Source organism: Somniosus microcephalus, chromosome 4 (assembly GCF_052327205.1).
Source record: "Somniosus microcephalus isolate GS21.2 chromosome 4, FLI_Smic_1.0, whole genome shotgun sequence".
NCBI classification, from domain to species: domain Eukaryota; kingdom Metazoa; phylum Chordata; class Chondrichthyes; order Squaliformes; family Somniosidae; genus Somniosus; species Somniosus microcephalus.
In genome coordinates, this window is record NC_140990.1 from 317,182,315 (window position 1) to 317,200,559 (window position 18,245).

General features: G+C 45.6%; 1 protein-coding gene across 3 annotated transcripts in view; it reads left to right on the forward strand.

The window, feature by feature from the left end:
• The window catches only part of cfap65 (cilia and flagella associated protein 65), a 217,141-nt gene that overhangs the window by 47,727 nt on the left and 151,169 nt on the right, over positions 1-18,245 (forward strand). For all 3 annotated transcript variants that reach the window (XM_085986795.1, XM_085986797.1, XM_085986796.1), the window contains exons 3-6: positions 8,955-9,142; positions 11,968-12,070; positions 13,814-13,980; positions 16,315-16,511. In XM_085986795.1, coding sequence (XP_085842921.1) covers positions 8,955-9,142; positions 11,968-12,070; positions 13,814-13,980; positions 16,315-16,511 — 655 coding nt within the window. The remainder of the gene's footprint in view (positions 1-8,954; positions 9,143-11,967; positions 12,071-13,813; positions 13,981-16,314; positions 16,512-18,245) is intronic.

The window sequence follows — 18,245 nt, forward strand, 5'->3', positions numbered from 1 at the left end:
AAAACACGTCCTGGCCTCCCATGATAGAGGATATGTCGTAACCCGAATAAGAGGCCGGATCTTCTGTGAAAAATTTGCAATCCAATTAGAATAGTAAGAAAACAGTCCAACAACTCGTTGCAAAGCCTTAGAATTAGTAGGACAAGGTAAATCAATCAATGGTCGCAGACGTTCTGGGTCTGGTTTAATCTTGTTTCCCGAGATAATGTACCCCAGTAGATTTACCTCAGTGGTCGAAAAGGTACACTTCTCTTTATTGAAAATTAAACCAACTTTTTCCGTAGCTTGAAGGAATCTTTCTAAATTAGAATCATGCTCCACCCTTGATTTGCCACACACCGTGATGTCATCTAAGTATGAAAAGGTGTCAGAGAGAGAGTTATCACTTATAAAAGCATCCATTGCCCGTTGAAAACAAGCAACACCATTAGTAACACCAAATGGTATTCGGCAAAACTGATACAGCTTTCCACCAGCCTCAAAGGCCGTATATGGTTGATCCTTCTTAACAATAGGAATCTGATGATAAGCACTCTTTAGGTCAATAGTGCTAAAAACCTTATACTGAGATACTTTATTGATAAGCTCATCAATCTTAGGCAAAGGGTACGCATCTAATTGAGTATACCTATTAATAGTTTGGGAATAGTCTATCACCATTCGTTTCTTATGTCTCTCGTTAGTCGTGACAACTACCTGTGCCCGCCAAGGCGAACAACTAGGTTCAATGATTCCTTCCAATAAGAGACGTTGAACTTCAGAATTAATAAATTCTCTATCCTGACTGCTATACCTTCTTGACTTGGTAGCAATTGGCTTACAATCCGGCATCAAATTGGAAAAAAGTGATAATGGAGAAATGGATAAAGAGGTTAATCCACAAATAGATAAAGGTGGCTTAGTCCCGCCAAATGAAAGACTGAGAGACTCGTGTAACTGAAGCACATCATGACCAATCAAAATATCCGCACAGAAATTAGGCAAAACAGATAGGCGTATATCAGTATACGTATTACCTAGAAGAATCAATTTCACAAGGCAACAACCAGCTACTTGTGAAGTGCGAGTCGTCTGAGCCATACACACCTGATAGGAAACAGGCGAAATTTTCAAATGCTTCTCCTTTGCAAACTGAAGACTTATAAAACTCTCAGTACTGCCCGTATCTATAAGGGCCTTCACTTCCAACCCATTAACTTGGGCCGTAACTATAGCTTTGTTTAGGCCATGAGCAAATGCAGCAGAAATTGATGCAATAAACGCCCTATCTAAAGGCTGAATAGTCACAGAGGAGGTAATTGAACCTGATGATTTACACACACGTGCGTAATGACCTCTCGCCGCATTTACTACACACAGCCTCCCGAGCAGGACACTTCAGACGAGGGTGCCGGACGTTCCCACAAAAATAACACTTCTGAATCCTAGAGGCAACAGCCGCTGAAGTAGAAACTGTTTCAGAATCTAGTAAACTACTCCTATTAAGTCCACATAATTCCTTTTCATCCGGAACTGCCGAAACCACAGTCACAGGCCGATTAAAAAGAGCATAAGAATCCGAACTTCTCTGAGCCACATCCAATGTAGAAGCTTGCTCAAAAGCACTCTTAAGATCCAAAGTCTTATTTTCTAACAACCGCTGACGAATTGATCTAGACAGTAATCCATTAATAAAAGCATCCCGTACCGCTTCTTCCTTATATTCTTCAGCCGTCACGGCCTTATAATTACAGTTAACACTAAGGCACCGAAGTGCTTGTAAATAAGTATCCAAAGATTCTCCCACCTGCTGCCTACGGGCAGATAGAAGGTGACGTGCAAATACCTCATTCTTTGGTTTAACAAAAATCTTTTCCAATGTAGAAATAGCCACTTCGTAAGTTTTACAGTCCAAAATATACTTATACACATCCGGAGCAATGTAGTTGATCAGCATATTCAGCTTATTTAGAGACTCTTGATCCAACACGCCCAAAAAGTTTTTAAATGTACAATACCAATGTTTCCATTTATCATCCACTCCTGCAGAATTAGGGTCAGCATTGAATCGTTCTGGTTGAAGATATCGCTCCATTCTGACATAAAGTTAATAAATTGAAATAAAGAATAGATTTGCCTTTCTAATCTAGGCTTTATTAACTTAAAAATCCTGTAGCACATCTTCAACACCCAGTCCCAACTAAAGGCTGGAAAGAACTGAATTTAAGATGGCCACCACAAATCACATGACATCAACTACCAATGAGATTACAGCATATATCCCAAGGCAGGAAACAAACAACCAATCACAATACTTCTTACTAACATAAAGAATAATCACCACAGTGATAAAATAGGGGCAGGGGTTATGGTCTGAAATTGTTGAACTCGATGTTGAGTCCAGAAAGCTGTAAAGTGCCTAATCGAAAGATGAGGCGCTGTTCCTCGAGCTTACGTTGAGCTTCGTTGGAACAGTGTAAGAGGCTGAGGACAGAGAGATCAGAGTGGGAGTGGAGCGGTGAATTAAAGTGACAGGCCACCGAAGGAGATGGTTCGGGCCAGGAAACTAGAAACTGTTAAAGTGACGAAGGGCGTCGGAAGAGTTACAGATGTAGGTGGGAAGAGACTGGACAAGGGGAGAAAAAATAGAGTCGAGATAGGAAGAAATCAGTTCCGTGGGGCAAGAACAGGCTGAAACAATGGGTCTACCAGGGCAGTCCTGTTTGTGGATTTTGGGAAGGAGGCAGAAGTGGGCTGTGCGGGGTTGGGGAACTATGAGGTTGGCAGCTGTGGTGGGAAGAAATCCAGAGGAGATGAGGTCAGTGACAATCTTGGAAATGATGTTCAGTAGTGGGGTCATGGTCCAGGGGGAGGTAGGAGAAGGTGTCAGAGAGTTGCCGTTCAGCCTCTGCAAGATAGAGGTCAGTTCGCTAAACAACAACAGCGCCACCCTTGTCAGCAGGTTTATTGACAATGTTGGGGTTGTATCTGAGAGAAGGGAATGCTGCAAATTCAGAGGGAGGTAGGTTGGAGTGAGTGAGGGGAGCAGAGAAATTGAGACGGCTGATGTTACGCCGGCAGTTTGCAATGTAAAGATCTAGAGAGGGTAAGAGGCCAGAGGGAGGGGTCCAGATAAACCGAGAATTCTGAAAACAGGAGAAAGGGGCAGCTGTGCGAGGGGAAGACTCCTGGCCAAAGACGTGGGCACGGAGACGAAGGCGACGGAAAAAGAGATCAGCATCGTGCCGAGCTCGAAATTCATTGAGATGGGGGCATAAGGGGATGAAGCTCAGGCCTTTGCTGAGGACTGATTGTTCAGGGTCAGAGAGGGGAAGGTCAGAGGGGCAGTGAAATCACGGCAGGGGATGAGATTGGAAGAAGGGATAGGGTCTTAAATATAAGATAGTTACCAATAAATCCAATAGGGAATTCAGAAGCAACTTCTTTACCCAGAGAGTAGTGAGAATGTGGAACTCGCTACTACATGGAGTGGTTGAAGCAAATAGCATAGATGCATTTAAGGGGAAGCTAGATGAGCACGTGAGGGAGAAAGGAATCGAAGGTTATGTTGATCGGGTGAGATGATGTAGAGGTGGGATGAGGCTCGTGTGGAGCATAAACACTGGCACAGACCAGTTGGGCCGAATGGCCTGTTTCTGTGCTGTAAATTCGATGTAATATATACAGGTAGACTATCCTTTATCCGAAAACCTTGGGACCAGCTGTGTTTCGGTTTTTGGAATTTTTCGGATTTCAGAAGGTTTTCATCTCCGTATCTGACAACAAACACTGTTGCTTAGCAACAGCTTGTAAACGCTCGGGCCCTGCCTTGGAAGCGTCTCTGAAGCTGTTGCTAAGCTACAGAGACTCTTTCCACAGCCTGACTGTTTAAAAAAATGCTAGGGGAAGAAAAAAAATGCTAGGGGAAGAAAAAAAAACTAATAAAACGGCTGCTGATTTCTGCCGTTAGATCGAGGTTTCCAGCTCCCCCTGCTCCGTATCTGAATTCCTTGACTTAGCGGGGGTCTGGGGCTCAACTGCCGCCGCCAGTTGTGGGAAAGCCGGATATCGGCTGACTCCTACACTAAGCTGGCCCGCAAATCAGGTCGGGGGGAGGGGGGGAAGAAAAGACTATCGGACGGGCCGCTGCAGCTATCGGACGGGCCGCTGTATTGTTGGGTTCACTCTCCCGGTACCTCCTTCACACTGCCCGGCTCGGCCTGCAATCTCCTACCCAGGAGGGAACTCTGTGACCCTCTGCCCTGCTCACAGGGAAAGGCAGAGCTCCCGGACCACTCCTGTCATGTTTGGCGCCACTCGGGTCATGTCGTGCGCACAACTTACGCTCCACGAAAAAACTTTTGGTTTTTAGAGGTTTTCGGTTTTCGGAAGTGCAGATAAAGGATAGTCTACCTGTATATATAAACTACACTTAGGAAAGATATATTGGCCTTGGAGAGAGTGCAGCATAGATTTACCAGAATGATACCTGGACTCCAAGGGTTAAATTACAAGGAGAGATTACATAAAATAGGGGCGTACTGGAATTTAGAAGGTGATTTGATCAAAGTTTTCAAGATATTAAGACGATAGGGAAGATAGAGAGTTAACTATTTCCCCTGGTTGGGGAGTCTAGGGGACAAAGCATAAAAATTAGTGCCAGACCTTTCAGGAGTGATGTAACGGAACACTCCCGCAGTTGATGCTGGGTCAATTGTTAATTTGTAATCTGAGAGTGATAGATTTTTGTTTACCAGAGGTATTAAGGGATATGGGGCAAAGGCAGGTATATGGAGTTAGGTCACAGATCAGCCATGATCTCATTGAATGACAGAGCAGGTTTGAGGGGCTTAATGGCCGACTCCTGTTCCTATGTACTATTGTATATCGTGTATTGATACCAGTCGATCACTTGTGGCATTAGCAGGAAGTGGATCTGGTGTGATGACGTGGCCTTTGGGAACATACACACACCAAACCATCCACGCTTTGACACTGACAGTCAGCATATTGGGACCCCGGTGAACGAGTTAATTGTTCATTCCTGCCATCACAGGTATCAGCCTGGTGAATCTTCGCTGCACTCCCTTCATGGCAAGAACATCCTTTCTCAGATATGGCGACCAAAACTGCACACAATACTCAAGATGTGGTCTCACCAAGGCCCTGTACAACTGCAGCAAGACATCCTTGTTCCTGTACTCAAACCCTCTCGCTACGAAGGCCAACATACCATTTGCCTTCTTAACCGCCTGCTGCACCTGCATGCTTACTTTCAGCGACTGGTGCACAAGGACACCCAGGTCTCGTTGCACTTCCCCTTCTCCCAATCTATTGCCATTCAGATAATAATCTGCCTTCCTGTTTTTGACACCAAAGTGGATAACCTCGCATTTATCCACGTTATATTGCATCTGCCATGCTTCTGCCCAATCACCCAACCTGTCCAAATCATACTGGAGTTTCTCGGTATCCTCCTTACAGCACACACGCCCACCCAGCTTTGTGTCGTCTGCAAACTTGGAGATATTACATCTAGTTCCCTCATCCAGATCATTAATATATATTGTGAATAGCTGGGGTCCAAGGACCGATCCCTGCGGTACCCCACTAGTCACTGCCTGCCACTCGGAAAAAGAGCCGTTTATTCCAACTCTTTGCTTTCTGTCTGCCAACCAGTTCTCTATCCAAGTCAATACCTTGCACCCAATCCCATGTGCCTTAATTTTACACGCTAATCTCTTATGCGGGACCTTATCGAAAGCCATTTGAAAATCCAAATACACCACATCCACTGGTTCTCCCTTATCTATTTTACCAGTTACATCCTCAAAAAATTCCAGTCGATTAGTCAAGCACGATTTATCTTTTGTAAATCCATGTTGACTTTGTCCGATCCGGTCACTTTTTTCCAAGTGTTCTGCTATTACATCCTTTATAATGGCCTCTAGCATTTTCCCCACTACCGATGTCGGGCTTACCGGTCTGTAATTCCCCGTTTTCTCTCTACCACCCTTTTTGAACAGTGGGGTAACATTAGCTACCCTCCAATCCATGGGTACTATTCCAGAGTCTATCGAATTTTGGAAGATGACCCGCAATGCTTCATCTATTTCTAGGGCCACTTCCTTAAGTACCCTAGGATGTAGATTATCAGGTCCTGGGGATTTATCAGCCCTCAATCCCATCAATTTCCCTAACACCATTTCCCTACAAATACTGATTTCTATCAGTTCCTCCCTGTCATTAGACCCTATGTTCCCTCACATTTTTGGGAGGTTATTTGTGTCCTCCTTTGTGAAGACAGAACCAAAGTATGTATTTAATTGGTCCGCCATTTCTTTGTTCCCCATTATAAATTCCCCTGATTCTGACTGCAAGGGACCTACGCTTGACTTCACCAATCTTTTTCTCTTCACATATCTATAAAAGCTTTTACAGTCAGTTTTTATGTTCCCTGAAAGCTTACTCTCATACTCTATTTTCCCCCTCTTAATTAATCCCTTTGTCCTCCTTTGTTGAATCCTAAACTGCTCCCAATCCTCAGGTTTACTGCTTTTTCTGGCCAATTTATATGTCCTCTCCTTGGATCTTATGCTATCCCTAATTTCCCTTGTTAGCCACGGTTGAGCCACCTTTTTTGTTTTATATTTATGCCAAATTGGGATGAACAAATTTTGTAGTTCATCCATGCGATCTTTGAATGTTTGCTATTGCCTATCCACCGTCAACCCTTTGAGTGTCATTCCCGAATTAACCCTACCCAACTCGCACCTCATACCATCGTAGTCTCCTTTATTTAAATTCAGGACCCTAGTCTCCGAGTCAACTATTTCACTCTCCATCTTAATGAAGAATTCTATCATATTATGATCGCTCTGACCCAAGGGGCCTCGCACAACAAGATTGTTAATTAATCCTTTCTCATTACATAATACCCAGTCTAAGATGGCCTGATCTCTAGTTGGTTCCTCGACATATTGGTCCAGGAAACCATCCCGTATACACTCCAGGAATTCCTCCTCCACAGTATTGTTACTAATTTGGTTAGCCCAATCTATATGTAGATTAAAGTCACCCATGATAACTGCTGTGCCCTTGTTGCACGCTTCTCTAATTTCCCATTTGATGCCATCCCCGACCTCCGCATTACTGTTTGGAGGTCTTTATACCACTCCCACTAACGTTTTCTGCCCCTTGGTATTTTTCAGTTCTACCCATACAGATTCCACATCATCAGAGCTAATATCCTTCCTTACAATTGTATTAATCCTCTCTTTAACCAGCAATGCTACCCCACCTCCTTTTCCTTTTTGCCTATCTTTCCTGAATATTGAATATCCCGGGATATTGAGTTCCCAGCCTTGGCCACCCTGGAGCCATGTTTCCGTAATCCCAATCATATCATATTCGTTTACCTCTATTTGCGCAGCTAATTCACCCACCTTATTACGAATGCTCCTTGCATTAAGACACAAAGCCTTCAGGCTTGTTTTATTAACACTCTTAGATCTTTTAGAATTATTATTTACTGTGGCCATGTCTGATTTAAACCCTTGATTTCTCTGCCTGCCACTTTTGTTTTCTCCTTCCTGTCTTTTGCTTTTATCCTTGTTTCCCTTTCCTCTGTCTCTCCACTTTCAGACAGGTATGTGTGTTAGCCGGTCCAAATTAGAGACCATAGATTACTTATGTGCATCAGTGAATTGCCATTACAAACAAGAATATATGCACAAGAGACATCTTAAAACGCATACTAAAGAGGACACTGATGAGACAGAATATGTGTTTTTCCTGTACAACTGAAGTACAAACGAGAGACTTTAAGTTGCTGAGGAATTATTTAAATTATATTCTAGGGAATATAGTCCTCGTCTTCTCACAGGACAATCCCCCCATCCCACGAATTAATCTGGTGAACCTTCGTTGCACTCCCCCTAAGTTAAGCAAGTGAGCTCTAAGGGCCATGAGTATTGATGAGGAAGGTATTGAGTCTCTCTGAGGGTAGGTGGCAATTGAGGATAATAGTGATGGGAGATGAATAATGAGTAATTGAGGGTAGAGGAAGTTAAAGGTTATTACTTAGGCTGTGACATGAATCAACTGAGCGGCCTGCGGGTGGCGCTGTCCAGGGAGAGTATAACTACTCAGGCACGGGCCCAGCTTGCGCAGGACATTCTTAACAGGAACTAGTGAAGGACACAACTAGATCTCCATGTTGTAAAACAGTTGATTAAAGCTTTATTTGAAGCTTAGACCAAGTGCCTAGTAGTTTTCTTACGTCAGGCTGTTTAAGGGGATTGGAGTAGTGAGGGGTCATAATGGAATTCAGACTTTGGGTTGATGTATGAAGGGAAGCAAGCAGGAATTCGGGGCGGGGGCAGGGGAAAGAAGGGAAGGTGGGGAAGGGGCATTTGGTGAAAAGAGACAGTGGGGCCAGACATTCAGGGTCAAAGGCGGTGGAAATGTGACGTGACCCCTTCTTTGTTCTGAGGCCTTTAGTTTTCAGATGCGCCAATTTCCATTTGCCGCACATTATTACCACATGAGCAACAACTACATGCCATTTATATAGTGCCTTTAACGTAGTAAAACATCCCAAGGCGCTTCACAGGAACGATTATCAAACAAATTTGACACCGAGCCACATAAGGAGATATTAGGACAGGTGACCAAAAGCTTGGTCAAAGAGGTAGGTTTTAAGGAGCGTCTTAAAGGAGGAGAGCGAGGTGGAGAGGTTTAGGGAGGGAATTCCAGAGCTTAGGGCCCAGGCAGCTGAAGGCAATCATTGACAGATTGCCGACTTAATGCTGTATTCTGGAGGCTTTGCTGCCTGAACTCGTCATGTTAAACTGGACGTAGGACATCTGATTTTTTGTTTTGATTGCCCTGACGACGCTAAGCTTATGCCATTGTGGTGAAACTGTTTCTGTATCTTGTAGGCTGCTAACGCTTTGCCTCTGACTTTTCTGCAGTGGAATGTTCACAGCCTGGCCAGCACCGAAATCTCAGGGCGGAAGAGGTGCAAGGGAATCAAATCAAACTTTTATGGCATTGAGGTCATGGAGCATCTGGAGTGGCTGGACTGGGAGCTGGGGGTAGAATCCACCAAACATCTAATATTAAAGAACGTCCAGTTCAAAACTCAAAAACTCAAGTACAGGTGAGTTTTTGGGAACAGCTTTGCAGGAGCTTTAAAGCACTGACGAAAACCACTTTTACATAGAATCATAGAAATTTACAGCGCAGAAAGAGGCCATTCGCCCCATTGTGTCTGTGCCGGCCGACAAAGAGCTATCCAGCCTGATCCCACTTTCCAGCTCTTGTTCCATAGCTTTGTAGGTTACGGCACTTCGAATGCGTATCCAAGTACTTTTTAAACGCGATGAGCGTTTCTGCCTCTACCACCCTTTCAGGCAGTGAGTTCCAGACCCCCACCACCCTGTGGGTGAAAAAAGTTCTCAACTCCCCTCTAATCCTTCCACCAATTACTTTAAATCTCTGCCCCCTGGTTATTGACCTCTCTGCTAAGGGAAAATAAGTGCTTCCTATCCACTCTATCTAGGCTCCTCATAATTTGCTCCAAAGAAAACAATCTTTCCTCATAGCTAAAATTCTCCAGTCCTGGCAACATCCTTGTAAATCTCCTCTGTACCCTCTCTTATGTTACCTCGTAAGATGTTTAGTCCATCTAGCCCCAGAGTGTCCAAGCCTTTTGTCCTTTGTGGGTCGCATAGGCTCCTACCATTGAGCCACGAGGGTCACATAGGAAGTCTAAATCCATATTTCCATTCATTTCCATATATCTCCAGTTGCTGACATAACAGATCCTGCCGTTGTGATTTGTGATTTGCCCACCAATGAGGCAACGGGGCTAAGATCAGCCCTTTCCAAGTCGCCAGCCCAATGAAGTTCACACACACAACGACGGATAGCTAAAGACCCTCTGGTCCATCGAGCCTGACCCACACAATTGCGATACCTTGTATATCACAATACTGTATATACTCTCCACCCCACCCGGAACCATGTGATCTCCTGGGAGAGGCAAAAAAGCAGATAAAAAATCCAGGACAATTTTGGGGGGAAAAAATCTAGGAAATTCCTCTCTGCCCCATCTAGGCGAGCGAAACTAGTCCAGGAGATCACTCTGGCCCTGAATTTCCTACAGTACTTACCTTCTGTAAGAGGTGATCTCTGCCCCAGCCAGAAACAGGTCCAGCTCTCGCTCGAAGGAATTCAGCGAGTCGGCCTCCACCGCACCAGACGGCAGCCTGTTCCAGAGGTCCACTAGTCTCTGGGATAAACCAGCGAATAAGAAAGGACAAAAAATAGGACTGCCTTTTGAGGGCCAGATTGCCGTGGCTTAGGGACTGCATGTGTCCCATGGACTGTGACATGAATCAGTCATTCATGAAAGAAAGACTTATGAAATAATACTGAGCAGCCTACAGGTGGCGCTATCCAGGGAGAGTATAAATACTCGGGCACGGGCCCAGCTTGCGCAGGACATTCTTAACAGGAACTAGTGAAGGACACAACTAGACCTCCATGTTGTAAAACAGTTGATTAAAGCTTTGTTTAACGCTTAGACCAAGTGCCTAGTAGTTTTCTTATGTCAGACTGCATTGTTGGACACACCTGACCTAGCCCACTCCTTCCAGAAACCATGTACCCTATCGTGGAGTCTACCCAAACCGTTTAATAAAAGGAAAAGACAGGCTTGCATTCATATAGGGTGGTGGAGGCAGATTCAATAGTGGCTTTCAAAAGGGAATTGGATAAGTACCTGAAGGGAAAAAATTGCAGGGCTATGGGGAAAGGGCGGGGGAGTGGGACTAGTTAAAGTGCTCTTGCAGAGAGCTGGCACGGGCTCGATGGGCTGAATAGCCTCCTACTGTGCTGTAACCACTCTATGATTCTATATAACGCCTTTCACGACCCCAAGATGTCCCAAAATGCCTCACAGACAATTTTTAAACTTTTCTAAATTCATTCAAGGGGTGTGGGCATCACTGGCAAAGCCATCATTTATTGCCCGCCTTAAGTACTTTTGAAGTGTAGTCACTGACAGAAGGCCATTCAGACCATCGGGCCTGTGCCGGCTAAAAGAGCTCTCCAATTAGTCCCACACCCCCTGCTATTTCCCCTTAGCCCTGCAAATTTTTCTTTTCAAGTATTTACCCAATTCCCTTTTGAAAGTTACTATTGAATCTGCTTCCACCACCCTTTCAGGCAGTGCATTCCAGATCATAACAACTCGCTGCATAAAAACAATTCTCCTCATCTCTTTTACCAATGACCTTAAATCTGCCTCCTCTGGTTACCGACTCTCTTGCCAGTGGAAACAGTTGTTCCTTATTTACTCTTCATAATTTTGAACACCTCTATTAAATCTCCCCTTACCCTTCACTGTTCTAAGGAGAAAAATCCCAGCTTTTCTAGTCTGTCCACGTAACTGAAGTCCCTCATCCCTGGTACCATTGACATCCTTCCTAAAGTGTGGTGCCCAAAATTGAACACGGTGCTCCAATAATTTCAGTGTTTTAATTAGATCCCAGTTCCTTTTAAAATATGTTTCAAAATTCTCCTGCCTGTGTTAAAATCCCTCCATTGCCTTGCCCACTCCCTATCTCTGTAACATCCTCCAGCCCCACAACCCTCCGAGATCTCTGCACTCCTTCAATTCTGGCCTCTTGGGCGTCCCCAATTTTAAACGCTTCACCATTGGCGGCCGTGCCTTCACCTGCCTGGGCCCTAAGCTCTGGAATTCCCTCCCTAAACCTCTCCGCCTCTCTCTGCACCTTAAAGACACTCCTTAAAACCTACCTCTTTGACCAAGCTTTTGGTCACCGGTCCTTACATGCATCGGTGTCAACATTTTGTTTGATAATCGCTCCTGTGAAGTACCTTAGGGCGTTTTACTACGTTAAAGGCGCTATAGAAATGCAAGTTGTTGTTTATAAATCTGCCTCTTTTGTTTCACAGACCTCCGTCCACAAAATTCTTCACTACGCTGTTCCCACAGCCATTGGTCTTGAGTGCAGGGACCTCGTATTCTCTGCCAATCACCTTCTGTGCTCTTGAGAAGGTAAAAAAAAACAATTTTGGGGCAGGATTTTCATTGGGCCGTGGAGGCGGGGTTGGAGGCGTGTGGGGGGTTAAAATCTCGAAATCGGGGGGCTCAACCCCATCCCGTCCCCAACCCGCCTCCATGCCAGTTTCAAAGAAACGGATACCCGACCTGTGCTGGGACTCGCCTCCCTGAGGCAGGAAGGGGATTAGTGCCAACTGGTAGTTAACAGGCAGTTTTTAGCCTAATCCCTATTTTTATTGCTGAAGTGTGGGCTGCCCGATGGCTCCAAACCACGCCAAGTTAGCGAGGCAGGCCGTCGGGCTGAAGGGCTTGGAGGGTTTGGGATGTCCGGTGTTCAGGTGAGTGATGGGTGCATGAGTGCAAAGGTAAGTGTGTTTGGTGTGTGTAAAGTGTTTAAAGAAGTTTTACTTACCTTTACAGTCTTCCTTCCTTCAGGTCTCGGGAGTCCCTCATCTCACCGGCACAGAAAGCAGAATGGCTGCGAGCTGTCAAAAGTTGCAGCATTCAGCTTTCTGTTCTGGAGAGATCTCTAAATCAGCCTGAGAGGAAGGAATTAACTTGGAGTACAGATTGTCAGTGTTTGACAGCTTCAAAGAGCTGCCAAACGCTGATATTTCATCTGTCAAAAGCTCTTGACAGATGAAATGTCAATCTGTGACGTTACCTGTTGCCGGGTGGCCCTTAATTGGCCTGCTGAGCCCGCTGGGGTTTAGCTATGAGGAAAGATTGGATAGGCTGGGGTTGTTTTCTTTGGAACAGAGGAGGCTGAGGGGAGACTTGATTGAGGTGTATAAAATTATGAGGGGCCTAGATAGGAATATAGGAGTGGATAGGAAGGACCTATTTCCCCTAGCAGAGAGGTCAATAGCCAGGGGGGCATAGATTTAAAGTAATGGGTAGAAGGATTAGAGGGAAGTTGAGGAGAACATTTTTCACCCATGATGGGGGTCTAGAACTCACTGCCTGAAAGGTTGGTAGAGGCAGAAATGCTCATCGCATTTAAAAAGTACTTGGATACGCACTTGAAGTGCCATAACCTACAAGGTTAGGACCAAGAGCTGGAAAGTTGGATTAGGTTGGATAGTTCTTTTTCAGCCAGCACAGACATGAGGGGTCGAATAGCTTCCTTCTGTGCTGTAAATTCCTATGATTCTATGAAACACGGCAGCCAATTTGCGCACAGCAAGCTCCCACAAACAGCACTGTGATAACGACTAGATAATTTGTTTCCTTTTAGTGATGTTGATTGCAGGATAAATATTAGCCAGGACATCGGGGATAACTCCCCTGCTCTTCTTCGAAATAGTGCCATGGGATCTTTTATGTCCACCTGAGAGAGCAGACTCGGTTTAACGTCTCATCCGAAAGACAGCACCTCCGACAGTGCAGCGCTCCCTCAGCACTGCACTGGAGTGTCAGCCTAGACTCCTGTGCTCAAGTTTCTGGAGTGCGACTTGAACCCACGACCTTCTGACTCAGAGGCGAGAGTGCTGCCCACTGAGCCATGGCTGACACATGAAGGGAATTGAATTGAGTTCTGATTCAGTGGGAAGTGGAGGGATGTGGGTTGAAGCGAGGGAAAGATGATGAGCAGTGGTGGGATTTGGTTCTGATACAGTACCTGGATGATGACGGAGTGAGCGGGATGGGCTGAATGTCCATTTCACATTCCTACCCTCCTGTGTGATCATACCACCCAAGTGAGATACTTTTGCCTTGATTTTTGTCTCCTTGCAGAAAGACTATGAGGATCAGATTGCATTTGAGACGAAAACTGGGACGTTTTCTATTCTCCTGCGTGCTTCCCTGCCCTTCCACGACCTGCAAATACCCGAGTTGGTGTGCATGCCAGTCTGTGCCATCTTCGAAAGCTCAGAGACCACGTTTTACTTGCACAACAATAGGTAAGGCCGGAGGACCATAGGAACGTCTCAACAGGAGGAGGCCATTCAGCCCGTCGAGCTTGTTCCGCCATTCAATGAGATCATGGCTGATCTGTATCTTAACCCCATCCACCTGTCTTGGCTCCATATCCCTTAATACCCTTGGCTAGCAAAAATCTATCGATCTCAGATTTAAAATGATTAATTGAGCTAGCATCTACTGCTTTGTGTGGGAGAGAGTTCCACACGTCTACCACCCTTTGCGTGAAGAAGCGTTTCCTAACCTCTCCTGAATGGCCTGGCTCGGATTTTAAGGTTATGTCCCCTTGTCCTCCACCGGCGGAAAAAGTTTCTCTCTACCGACCCTATTGTTTCCTTTCAAGATCCAAAAATCCTTAATCAAATCCCCCCCTTAACCTTCTATATTCCAGGGAATACAAGGGAAGTTTATGTAATCTCTCCTCATAATCTAACCCTTGGAGCCCTGGTCACGTTCTGGTGAAGATCGCAATGTATTCCTATGCCTTTGGTTTTACAGCCAAGATACTTTAGGGTATTTAACCTTTGCTGCTGTGACCCGCTTGCTTAAAATGTCGCATATTGCCATTCTCAAATGTTTGCCCCTAATTTTTGTTATTGCATCAGGTGCAAAGATGATCCATTTGAAATGAATTAAAAAGCTGCAGTCCGGAATGAACACTTGAGCATCCCCAGTGGTTGAGTTCTAAGTGCATCGCAGGGTGTGGTTATACGCCTCGATTTTAAAATTCTCATCCTCGTGTTCAAATCCCTCCATGGGCTCGCCTCACCCTATCTCTGTAACCTCCTCCAGCCCTTCAAACCCCCAAATACCCTGCGCTCCTCCAAATCTGAGCATCCCCAGCGTTGACAGCCATGCTTTCAGCTGTCTACAACTCAAATCTATATCAATGATTTGGATGAGGGGACCAAGTGTAATATATCCAAGTTTGCTGATGATACAAAGCTGGGTGGGAATGTAAGTTGTGAGGAGGATGCAAGGAGGCTTCAAGGGGATATAGACAGGCTAAGTGAGTGGGCAAGAACATGGCAAATGGAATATAATGTGGAGAAATGTGAAGCTATCCACTTTGGTAGGAAAAATAGAAAAGCGGAGTATTTTTAAATGGTGAGCGATTGGGAAATGTTGGCGTTCAGAGGGACCTGGGTGTCCTTGTATACGAATCACTGAAAGTTAACATGCAGGTACAGCAAGCAATTAGGAAAGCAAATGGCATGTTGGCCTTTATTACAAGAGGATTTGAGTATAAGAGTAAAGATGTCTTATATTATATAGGGCCCTGGTGAGACCACACCTGGAGTACTGTGTACAGTTTTGGTCTCCTTACCTAAGGAAGGATATACTTGCCATAGAGGGAGTGCAATGAAGGTTCACCAGACTGGTTCCTGGGATGGGGGGATTGTCCTATGAGGACAGATTGAGTAGACTAGGCCTATATTCGCTAGAGTTTAGAAGAATGAGAGGTGATCTCATTGAAACATACAAAATTCTTACAGGGCTTGACAGGGTAGATGCAGAGAGGATGTTTCCCCTGGCTGGAGAGTCTAGAACCAGGGGTCACAGTCTCAGAATAAGGAGTCGGCCATTTAGGACTGAGATGAGGAGAAATTTCTTCACTCAGAGGGTGGTGAATCTTTGGAATTCTCTACCCCAGAGGGCTGTGGAGGCTCAGTCGTTGAGTATATTCAAGACAGAGATCGATAGATTTTTGAATATTAAGGGAATCAAGGGATATGGGGATAGTGCAGGAAAGTGGAGATGAGGTAGAAGATCAGCCATGATCTTATTGAATGGCGGAGCAGGCTCGAGGGGCCGAATGGCCGACTCCTGCTCCTATTTCTTATGTTCTTATGTTCATAGCTCTGGAATTCCCTCCCTAAACCTCTCCGCCTCTCTACCTCTCTTTCCTTCTTTAAGATGCTCCTTAAAACCTACCACTTTTGGCCAAGCTTTTCCATTGGCCTGTCCTTACATCGCCTTATGTGGCTCAGTGTGGTGTATGTGCCTTTAAGAGCAATTATGGTGTATGTGCCTTTAAGAGCCCCAGGTGTGCGTAATGCCGGTAATTGCCACTTGGGCTATATAAGCCTGTGTATTGTGTATATCCTTTAGAAACCCCCCCCAGACTTGCTTAGTAAATACCTATGAACCAACTCCTGTCTTCAGTGTCTTTATCTACACACGGACACTACACTCAGTGTCAAATTTTATTCGATAATCATACCTGTGAAGTGCCTTGGGATGTTTTACTACGTTAAAGGCGCTATATAAATGCATGCTGTTGTTGATGCTGACATTGTTAACTGTCCCTACAGCCAGCTTCCGACGTCCTTTTGTTTGAAAGTGCAGAGTCCGTTCTTTTTAATACCATCTAGTGGCACACTGCCACCGTGGGGTGACTACAAGATCAGGATCGTATTCCAGCCACAGGTCCCCAAAGTGTTTGACATGATTGCCACCTGCAAGTTTGGAGATGATGGATATGTGAAGTACATGAGGTTGGAAGCGCTAGGTGAGAGCTAACTCTATCTCTGTAATATTCATGCTTTGCAATAAAGATAAGATAAAGAAAGGACTTGCATTTATATTGCGCCTTTCGTGAACTCAGGACGCCCCTCATCCCTGAATATAGACATGGGTTCGAAGCTGGGGCCTTCCAGGTCTGTCCAATTCACTTTCGAAAACTTAAGAACATAAGAAATAAGAGCAGGAGTAGGCCATACGGCCCCTTGAGCCTGCTCCGCCATTCAGTAAGATCATGGCTGATCTTCTACCTCAATTCCACTTTCCCGCTCGATCTCCATATCACTTGATTCCCCTAGAGTCCAAAAACCTATCTATCTCAGCCTTGAATATACTCAAAGACTCAGCCTCCACAGCCCTCTGGGGCAGAGAACTCCAAAGATTCACCACCCTCTGAATGAAGAAATTCCTCCTCATCTCAGTCTTAAATGGCCTACCCCTTATTCTGAGACTGTGACCCCTAGTTCTAGACACTCCCGCCAGGGGAAACAACCTCTCAGCATCTACCCTTCAGAATCTTGTACGTTTCAATGAGATCACCTCTCATTCTTCTAAACTCCAGAGAGTATAGGCCCATTCTACACAATCTCTCATTATAGGACAGCCCTCTCATCCCAGGAATCAATCTAGTGAACCTTCGTTGCACCGCCTCCAAGGCAAGTATATCCTTCCTTAGATAAGGAGGCCAAAACTGTGCACAGTACTCCAGGTGTGGTCTCACCAAGACCCTGTACAATTGTAGCAAGACTTCCTGGGGGAAAAATTCGGTTGCTTTGCGCCTCCCTTTAACGCCCTAAGAGGGCGCTAATGGGGCGCAAAGCAACTAGCGCCCAGGCGCGGCGATGTTTGCGCTGCTCGCGAAATTGACCAGACATTTTGCGGCGGTGCTAAACACTACCGCCACGATCTCCTGCGCCTGCAGATCGTGACGTCAGTCCGGACCGGATATTGAGTCGCACCCCTTGCCTTTCCGCCTGCCGCTAGCAACAAGGTTGAGGGGAACGTTTTGCAGTCGGGAAGGGACTGGGGGAGCGCTATTTAAAGGCGACCGCTTCCTGCCTTTTTTTGTCGGCGACATTTTTGCACCACGCATTCTGAGAGAGAGAGAGAGAGAGAGAGACTTCTGGAGAGATTCAATGCTGTGTGAAGGAGTTTTGGGTACTGAGCAGCACTTTGCAGGTTTATTTTGATTTGATCTTCCTTGTATCGATTTAGAAGAGACTGTGGGGGCTGCACTCTCAGCTCTTTTCCTGGGCCTCTCCATTGTTCTTTCCAGCAGATTTGATGTACAGGTCTCTCCAGGCCGAGATTCAAGGCTGCAATGAGCAGGGTGTGGCTGGAGAGCAAGAGCGACCCTCCCCTTTAAGAACTGCTGGCGCCAGTGTGTCTGTGTTCCATTGCTGACTGACATCACATGAGCTTTGCCAGTGCTCTGAGGTAGCGCCTTGCTCCTCGGCGTTAGCGCCTTAAGAGAGGTGTGTAGCGCCTGATTAACACTCCAATCACCTCCAGGGGCGATAGAAGCCAAGTTTGCAGACGGAGGCGATAATTAGCGCCAGGCACTAAACTTTGCGCCCGGCCGATAATTGCAGCTCAAACGGGGCGATACCGAATTCCTCCCCCCCCCCCCCCCTTACTCTTATACTCCAACCCCCTTGCAATAAAGGCCTTCCTTATTGTTTGCTGTACCTGCATGCTAGCTTTCTGTGTTTCTTGCACGAGG